The following is a 10,527-nucleotide window of genomic DNA, read 5'->3' as shown; positions in this document are numbered from 1 at the left end:
CAAAACCGAACTGTTTTCCGAATTTATTACGTTTGGGAGGAATCACCACCTCGACCGTCTCTCCCACACAGCTGAATAACTTGAAGATGTCCACCGCCTTGCTCCTCTTCGGGAATTCCGAAAAATAAAAGGTAGAGATTTCCTCTCCTACTCCCACCTGCTTACCACCATATGGAAATAGATCCCATCTTGCAGTAACATGCATGAATTTTTTTTCTGAGATCTCTGCCACGCCATAGTTAATCTTGAAGAAGGTAGAAAATTATAGATTGATACTATATATATTTATTTCGAAGAATCACACAGTTACAATTACAAGATTTATAAGTGATATTGTTTTTAATATATTCTATGTGTTTGTCCATTTTTAAAATTATAGATTATTGATACAGTATTGTAATTTTAATTGCATAATTTGGTATATCGGCAATGAAGAGTTCACCTAAAGGATGTATACAGCCACCAGAAATACTTACAAAATTATCATTAGTTTTCACCACAACTATTTCTCCATCTATATATTAAATTTACAATATTTTTATGCATAACATCTCATTTAATATTTTTTATTTCATTTCTTTTATATATTATTTTTTCACCTCCCATATTTTAAATTTCTTTATTTTTTTCACCTCCTATATATTTTTTTCTTTGTCTATTAGTTAACATCTTACAATATATTATTATTGAAAATGTATGTGTCAATTCGATTAATTTTGTATTACTTTTACACCCCTATCCAAATTCTCCATGTATTATAATTGGTCTATAAATCTTTATCATCTACCACTATAATAAGAAATTTGAAATCCCATCTAATTACATACTAATTCTAAAGTAATCCTTGGATTACTCAATTTTTAGGGTTAAAAACGTCATTACGGGACTTTTAAATCTTAATAAATTAATTTAATCAGCATTTATCATTTTTATTCAAATTAATCGTTAAGATTTAGTTCCATCATTAACATTCACGTGCCCCGTCAGAAATTAACCCTATCACAACTCCCCGATTCAATAAAATTTGCGTTCAAAGGAAATTAATCTCATGCTTATCGCTCTGCACATTCAATGAGGCGGCTAAATTCAATTCTTATGGTTAAGGTCTGTGCAAGTAATGTTCTCCATGTAATCCATCGCCCTATCGTATTCTTCTTCATCATCTATATTATATCAACCATTCCTAAACCCTTGCATCTTCCATCGCCCTGACTCATTAATAAGAAAACATTTCTCCGAACATGTCTCGCATAACCGATTTCGTTGATGATATTGATGATTCCAAAGAAACATTGCGTCTGGCTGTTTGTATCAATGACCTATGGAGCGTCGTTAATAGCAAAGGTGTCAAACACCTTGAGATGGTGGTGATGGATTCAAAGGTTAATTGTTATTTTAGGGTTCTTTGTGATATTTGTGTATTTTAGGGTTCTTCTTTAGATTTTATCTTTGCCAGCTTCTATAAGATTGTTCATCTATTCTTTTATTTTTTTTAAGGTGATCGGATACAAGTGTTGGTTCGCCGTGACCATACCTCTAAATGGAAGCAGTTGTTGAAAGAGGATATAACTTGCATCATAAATAATGGAAATGTTTATGATAATGATTTTCAATGGAAGCTGTGTGACCATCCTAAAAAATTTGTTTTCTTTAGCGGTACAACTGTTAAACCAATTGAGCTTAACAATATCCCTTCTAACAGATATTTCTTCAAAGATTTTTCTGATATCCTCAAAGGAGAATGTAAAATGGACAGACTTCAAGGTATGCCAGAGATATATATAAAAAATACATATTAGATTTTGAATTTTTGTTCATTACAGTAATAATCTGTAATGTAATACTTTTGATTTTCATATATCATAGGTGTGGTTCATGAGATCGAAAACTGCCAATCCAAGGCTGGAGGAAAAAAGATAGTGATTTCTTTTAAACTGAAAGATTTGGGGTATATCTCTGTTATCTCTTTGTATATTATTCCTTTTTCTCTGCCGTTTTCACGTTTTGATGGTTATCTCTATTTTATTATGGGAACATTGTAACTTGCATATTATCGGACACTTATGGAACCAAGTTTTTAAATTATTATAATGACGAATCAAACCGTGGAGCAATAGTCATTGTTCTAACTCATGCAACCATGAAGGATTCACAGGGTATTGGATTTCTTACATTAAATTATTATGTATAAGAAAATGTATTTGTGTACCACATTTCAGAATTTGATATTCTATTTAAATTGTTTTCAGTCTCCAATGAGTTATCCAGGAGTTTATGTCAAAGTATAATTTGAAATTATATTATACATTACTGATAGTTAAAAAAAACAACTTATAATGTTTGCTTTCTTCTAAATGATGATATTTCATAGGTTGTCTGACTCTCAGAATAATGAAAAACCATCGCAATCCACACAGACGATATCTACTTGGTCTGGGTCAACCCAATACACATCAATTGATAAGTTTGTTTATAATGTCAAATGTATGTTGTTAACGGATTTGTCCAAGTTAAAACAGGTACAAGTTTTTCCACTTTTGTTACATCATCATAACATAATACAAGCAAGCATTTATATGTCTTAATGAATAACATTTACCTTAACAGGAGATTATTTGTGTTACTGGGGCTACTACTTTAAAATTTGTTGTTCCTAAAAATGGATGGTTCTACTATGGATGCACCGACTTCACTTTGAAGGCTCCGAATCCAGAAAATCCGTATAAATATGGATGTGGCGAAAATGTTATGAAACCTATACCAAGGTATTTTGAAATTGATGTTTAAGTTGTTCTTACTTCTTTTTATTTTGCAGTCGTAATAATAATTCAAGATATTATTTGATATTATTTTTTAGGTATAAGGTTGAGATACATGTAGTTGATGGAGATACCAAAATCCGTTTTGTATTTTGGGATAGCGGTTGTTTTAATATCATAGGAAAAACAACCGACGATATGCGCAAATCCATGATAGAGGTTTTTAGATATTTATATTTTTTTAATATTTTTATAACAGAAGTGTTGCTTTCATAATTTCAAGCCTAATTCATTTTCCATACCTTCTAAACAGGATGGTGAAGATGATCCTATGGTCTATCCAGACGAACATGAAACCCTGTTGAAAAAGAAGATGGCTTTTAGAGTTATGGTGCAGCCAACATTCAATCAAGGTTCGGTTCAGAAGCTTTTAACCGATGAGTCCTCCATTGATCAGATTCTACAGAACCACATCAAATACGAGGTAACCAGACTCGACAAACTATTATAATATATATAATTACGTCTTAAATACCCATTCATTATATTTCTATATTATTCCAGACATTGACGACAAAGAACTAAAACCCAAAACGGATACCCTGGTAGTGCCTGATATATTTTATCACAATTTCTAGAAAATTTGTCGATTTTTTTTAGTTATGCTTAAGTTGTTAATTTAATTTTCAGACTGTTATCAATAATGGTAACGATCCAAGAAAGGAAGATAATTTTGATTTTTCTGCTGTAAGTTCATTATCATTCTCCTCAATTATGTAGCTTAACATTGTATACTGAAATTTTAATATAGGATTTTTTGTCCACGTGCTTAATCTGTTTTTCATTACATTTTGAGGATCCTGTAGCATTCACTTTCGGCATGTGGAGAGAATGATCCAGAAATTAACAGTGTAGCCACCCCAACAAAGGTGAAGTCTTCAAGTGCAATTGAAGATGATAATGAATGTGACATTGTCGGAGCTACACAATACTCGGGTACCAAGCCACTAAAGAAAGTGAAGATAGAGGCAACGAAGTGATACCCTGTCAATTCATAGCGTAGTCTAATTATCTTGATGTTTTTTGCGTCCTTATTGCTGACATGTGTATTTAATTTTGGCATATTTGGATTTATTTCCTGTGTTGTTTTTTGTTGTAAGACTTTGTCAATGTTGTATTCAAAATTCAACGATTTTGAAATATATGCTTTCAAATTTATTTACTTTGGTTCTATTATCTGTCAACACTGTGCATATTTAGATTGTTATTATACTATACAACCTAAAAACATAATCACCAGATAAAGTATAATATCTTGATATACACATGCACATATAGAAAAATCCATTGTAAAAGTTGATTCTTAAGTATTAGTTTTATAATGAAAATATTGTGAATTCAACAAAAAAATAATAATAATTATGTCCGAATATATGTTTTATGATATAAAAATACACTTATAAATACACGTTGAAACATATTTACCTATAGTAATTTCAAAAAAAAAATATATTCCAAATTAATTCTGAAAATCCAAATGTCATATATATTTCCTTTTGCAACTATTAATAACACTTTTAAATATTCAACAAATGATATGATAACATATACACCTTCTACTCATCTTTTGGTATTCCTGTCTAACTATCTCTGCCATAATAAATTTAATAGGTTTACTGCATAATACTATAATGTCATTTATTTATTTATTTTTGGTAAAATACTATAATGTCATTTAGATAACGATATAATCATTATTTTTTTTATCAATAATGATATTTAGTTCTTCCATGTTACCTTTTCATTGGGCATTTCAATACACTCTTTTTATTATTATATGATATGTGTGTATATATTTAATGTGTCATCACTTGATGTCTTTTAAATAACTACAATATTTAATGAAGTCGTTAGGAACAAATAATAATATTTTAGTCCTTCCATGCTACCTTTATATTAGGCACTTCAATACACTCTTTATATCACTATATTCCAATGCATGTTGTACTATACTGCAGATTCTCTAAGAAAGAAAGAATGAATAGCATTTCTGAATGAAGATAAACATGTTCATTCTAATAGTGTATCAATGGAGTTTACTATGTCCGATGAGAATCCGATTTTTATACGTCAGATCAACAAAATGAAAGCTGCTAAGGCAAGGTTGAATAGAATGAAGGTCCTTAGAAAAAAGGCAAAGTGGTTGAAGACAACAAACAAAGAGAATGAGTATTTATTTTCTCCACAAACCGTTCAACGAGCTTTGTCATTCAGAACACTGTTATCAACCATAACAATGAATAACATCAACATTCCATCCTCATCTACGCCTAACACTTTTCAACCATCTTCTTCAAGAACTCATCCTTCAGTAGTTGATAATATAAAATACCGCCTCCAAATTCCGTTCAAATAGATTGGGTGTGAATTTGACAAAAAAATTTGACAACACTTTTAGTGACTCAAATGTTCATCCTGAGGTTTCTGCAGCGTCTGCACCAGAGTCAGAGATTAATGATTTATTTCAGATTCAGATTGACAGTAGTACAGAAGGTATATGAATATTAAGGATTGCTTTTTCTTTCAGAACCACTTATCATGTCCAGCTTATCACATATTCTTCATTTTTTATACGATGCAACAGGTTTTGAATCAGATTCGGGTATTGAATATTATGATGAAGGTTATAATATTCCAACAAACTTGAATTCTACAACGACTTTTTTATCGGATAATGATATGCAACTGTATTTTTAGCTCTATTACAGATTTGTGTAACCATACTATCTATACACATGTAATCCTTCAGTATAAAAACATTTATTTACACATTGTGTTTATAATAGGATACTACGATATAGGAGACGCTAATGTGGAATGTCAACAGTGCGGTACGAATATGTGGTATCTTGAAAGAAAAGAAAAGGGTCGAAATAGAGCAATTCATAAATTTTCAATGTGTTGTCGAAATGGTAAGATTCAACTTCCATTTCTCATGTTACCAAAATTCTTGTAGCAACTGTTATTTGACAGTGATACGGTTCAGTCGCGCAATTTCTAACAAAACATAAGAATGTACAACATGATGTTTGCATTCACTTCTCCTGGTACGAATATGGATAACCGTTTTAACAATGGAAGCGGTCCTCCTACTTTTCGTATTCAAGGACAGGCTTGTCATAGAATTGGTAGTATGTTACCCATGCCGGGACATAATCCAAAATTTGCGCAACTCTATATCTACGATATTGAAAATGAAATACAACACATGATTAATGGAATAAGGTATTTCTTTTCATATGGAATTTTTTTCCATGTTTGTGTTTCAGACTATTTTAGAATATTATGATAACCCACAATGACGTGTACTTATATTTTGTAGAACAAGATCTGGCGTGGACGTTAATATTGTTACAAAATTATCTTAAATGTTGTATGAACACAACGTGCATTCTCAGTCTTTCCAAATCGCGAAAGATATTTTGTCTCAAAGAGGTGTCTCAGATTTGAAACTAAGACTTATTTCAGACAGAAAGACTAATGGACATATTTATAATCAACCGACTGTTTTCGAGGTTGCTGCTTTGATAGTTGGTGATGTTGATACCGCTGAAAAAAGAGATATCATAATGCACAAACAATCAGGCTCTCTTCAAAGAATTGATGAGTACCATACATCTTATTTGGGATATGAATATCCATTACTTTTTCCATATGGTGAAGACGAATATAGCCAAATGTGAAACATCGGGATCACGGTCGCGTTGTAGGTTCAACCGGATCAAACAGTCGTGCTGAATTGGAGTTTGACGATGTTCCATGGGAAGAAGCTACGAAAAAACAGGCTTACAATAAGAGAGTGGATGGCATTCCGAATCCAATCAAGACGTAACGAGTTTTTGGTTTATGGTTATACAATGTTGGAATCGGAAAGACTTAGATGGCTTTGTAAAAATCAATCCAAATTAAAGGTTGGAAAGTACCACAATTTGATTCAGTTTAAATTGTAGTTTCCTCGTAGGAAGATGGTTATGTAAACTTGTGTTAAATTTTAATGGATGTCATTATGGGTCTTTCACACAAATTTGCTGCTTTCACTTCCGCTCAATCCTCCTTGTATTTTTCCTTCATAGCAACATAAACAATTTATGAACCACACTCATAGTATGCACTTTCTTGAAACATAAACAATTGACCATTTCAAACATAGATATTCAAGTAGAGAAAACCCAAAAAACACGAAAAATCATGTGAAACCGAAATAAAAAACACCATGCCAAATGAAAACCCTTTGTAACACCAAATGGATAGAGTAGGTCGAGGAATGTCGTACCTTGAAAGTTCTTCAAAAGTGATTGATATTAGAACCTATACAAAGAAAAATTGAAGAAGAAGAAGAAGAACATGATTACCTTTTAGAAGAAAGATAAAGAAGAAACAATGATGAACTTGATTACCTTTTAGTAAGAAGAAGAAATACGAGTTATATGGAAGAAGAAGAAGAAGAGATACGAGTTCATTGGATGTGGAAGAGAGAGATGTTAGGGTTTTCTGTTTTGAGAGACGACTATTCTTTACTGAAGCTTGATAACTTCGCTTATATGATATATGTAACACTTATTTCCATAGTGTCGCACGCTCGCGAAAAATGAACAGAGTCGCCACCAATATATTTATCCCATAAGGGAAAGGAATATCAGAAAACCTAACAAAGGAAGGAACAGGGTCTTGCGACCAGAGAATCAAGGTACGGGAGTCGGTTACGCGAGGGGAAGGTATTAGCACCCCTCACGCCCATCGTACTCGATGGTATCCACCTATGTTTGTTTCTATCTAATGGGTGTGTACTATGTCTATGCCTAAATGCGAAATGAATGCAAAATGTAGGGAAAATAAAGAATTATACTCGCACGGGCCCTACCCCGCTGCCTACGTATCCTTTTCAGGAATCAGAGTTACCGTAGCTCGGCTCACGATTTTCTGTTTGTTTTTGTGTTTTTTAGTTGGGCGGAGTTAACGCTCGCGTTCTTGCACAAGGGGACAGCCTAGGATGCAATGGAACGGAGATAACGATGCCCTTAAGAAGAAGAAAGAGATTGGTTTGTGTCTTTTAGGGTAGATGAGTGATGAACAGTACCCAATACCGGGCCACTCACCACTTTCTCTACTTTGTTTTAGTCTGAACCATTGTTAGGTGTGTTGAAGTGTTTTTTGGTTGTGTATTTTTTAGGGGAATTTACTTTGCGATCCGAATCACATAAAATGTATAATGATCGAGAAGCAGATTAAGGAATGAATCCCACTCACTTCCATCCCATTATGTAATGTTTGAGAAACAGATTAGAGAATGAATCTCACTCATTTCTCTCCCATCAATTAATGTTTGAGAAACAGATTAGGGAATGAATCCCACTCGTTTCTCTCCCATTAAGTAGTGACCGAGAAACAGATTAGGGAATGAATCCCACTCGTTTCTATGCCACTAAGTGATGGAGAAATAGATTAGGGAATGAATCCCACTCATTTCTCTATCACTTGCTTAATGTGATTCGCATCTTCCTTTTATTAATGTTTTAAAGAGTTGAAAAGAAAAAGGAGAAGAGAACTAGCCTAAAATGATCAACTAGCCTAATGTTATGATTATACCTAAATGTTAGGATTTAAAGGGAAAGACTAAGCCTAATGGTCATGAAGATTATAGGTCCTAAATCTATGGGAACATACAAGTAGGATTGCAAGTAAAAATCACAAGTAAACAATGGTACAAAATTAGTACACAAATTGACTAAAATAATGACTTGAAAATATAGCACCAAACATGAAAATGAATGATTCAAAATATAGTGTGAAATTGAATTAAAAGATACTATTTATTTTTATGATTTTTATATGACAAAAGCAAGAACTCTATTCAAGCAAAAGAATTAAAATAAAAGCCTAAACTAATATTTTTTAGTGATTATCTTTATATGTCAAAAATTAGTATTAAAGCCTAGAAATGATGGTAGAAAATTAGTGATTATTTGCTAAAAAAAATGGCAAAAAACTAATTAAACCTAAATTAAAAAAAAGGGAAACAGGGGGTGTATGACTGAAATGATGGTGCAGCAAGCAAGGCGCAGGCCTACTGGTACAGGCCCAAAGTGAGTATTTTTGTTACAGATTTCTAACCACAAAAAAATTGATAGTTTGGGCCACATGGGGGGTATGAGAAAGCAAATTCGTGGCCCCTGATAATTCACATTGGATCCATATCCTATGTTTTGAATGATCTTATCTAAATCAGATTTTTATGGATAATTAAGATATTAATCATATCAGAATTAATTCCGTTCAATGCAATTAACCATAATTAACAATCAATTAATCAAAAACAAAAAAAACAAATTAAACTAAGAGGAAGAGGGCTTAGGGTTACGTATGAGAGGCGATTGGGATTCTGAAAGAGCTTTTTCTTCTTCATCAACTCTCGACGACGACGGCGCAAGATCCCTCCGGTGAGTTCACGGCCACTCCGTCTCAATCTCAGTGTTCATGCCGCGACCTCCTCTCTCAATCGCATCGCCTCTCAGCCGCTCGTATTCCTCTGCTTTCACTCTATCTCATATCTCGTTTTCGAACTCGCCCTAACCTCTCCGCGAAACTCTCTCCATTCGATCCTCAGTCTTTGTTCGATCCCTCTTCTTGTTGTTGCTCGTTTCTGAATCTTGATGTGATATTGTTGTTGTTGTTTGCAGATGAATGTTATTGAGGCGTTAAACATCGTGGAAGATTGAGGATGAACGATGATGACGAAACGTTGCTGTTAATTGTTGTAGGTTGCTGCTGAAGGATTGATGGTTATGAATTTCGTTTTTTCTTCTACAGATTTTCGGATGAAGAAGTGAATTGAGGATTATCTGTGGATTCAAGAAGAATTCTGTTATCAGAGGCTGGTTATGAGGTCAAGAAGGTGAAGAAGATTGAAAGGTTCGAAGGAAAAACGGTTATGTTGATGATTGAATTTTAGAGAAGATGAAGGTTGAGTTCTGAGATGGAGATTGTGAAGAACAATGGCTCGGTGATGAAGGGAAAGTGGTGGAGTGTAGAAAAATGGTTGAGAGAGTGGAAGAATGATGGAGAGGGAAAAGTGGTTATGGAAGTGAAGAATGGTGAATGAAGATGAATGAGGGTGAAAATGGTCGAGAGCTTCAAATGTGAATGATGCTGGTGATATATAGAGGTGAGTTTTCTTATGATTTTCTGTTATCTCTCACCACTCTGCTTCCCTTTTTCTGTTCTCTGAATTTCTGTTAACTCTGTTCGAGTTGTTAGATCGGTTAGGAAGGTAGTTATAATTAGTAAAAGTCAGTTATGATTCTGTCAGTAACTGGCTAGAAAGTTAGTTAGGGGTGGAAAATGTTGGTTACAAATTGGTTAGAGGTTGAATGGTTAGAAGGTTAGTTATAGGGCTATGGCTAATACTAGGTTGTTAGTTAGTTAGTAACTGAATTCTGTTGGGGGTAGTTATGTTAGTTTTCTTGACTGAAGCATAGCTTAAAATTGCAGTAGGTCGAGTCTGAGCCAGAACTGTGCTGCCCCACATGTTGTCTTGATCTGTATTTGAACTTCTTATATTGAATTGCTTTCTTTTGTATCTTATACAGAATTTGGACAAACAGGTCGGAATATGATGGTTGCAAGACAAAGTTTCATGACTGCTATTCGAACCATGTTGCGTACGTGATGCTTGAGCCATAATCATTCTGCATTGAGCTTTAGAGGCGCT

The 10,527-nt window shown here is 33.5% G+C and overlaps 1 protein-coding gene across 1 annotated transcript; it reads left to right on the top strand.

Annotated features, from left to right (window-relative positions):
- Positions 1–1,241: 1,241 nt before the first annotated feature.
- LOC131658726 (uncharacterized) lies at positions 1,242–3,270 on the top strand. Its single transcript, XM_058927992.1, has 7 exons — positions 1,242–1,389; positions 1,498–1,764; positions 1,867–1,948; positions 2,372–2,519; positions 2,608–2,765; positions 2,858–2,978; positions 3,073–3,270. The coding sequence occupies exons 1-7, from the start codon at positions 1,242–1,244 to the stop codon at positions 3,268–3,270; spliced, it is 1,122 nt and encodes a 373-aa protein (XP_058783975.1).
- Positions 3,271–10,527: the final 7,257 nt, after the last annotated feature.

The sequence above is a fragment of the Vicia villosa genome, linkage group LG3, assembly GCF_029867415.1.
Source record: "Vicia villosa cultivar HV-30 ecotype Madison, WI linkage group LG3, Vvil1.0, whole genome shotgun sequence".
Lineage (NCBI taxonomy): Eukaryota > Viridiplantae > Streptophyta > Magnoliopsida > Fabales > Fabaceae > Vicia > Vicia villosa.
This window is presented reverse-complemented; position numbering and strand designations above follow the sequence as displayed.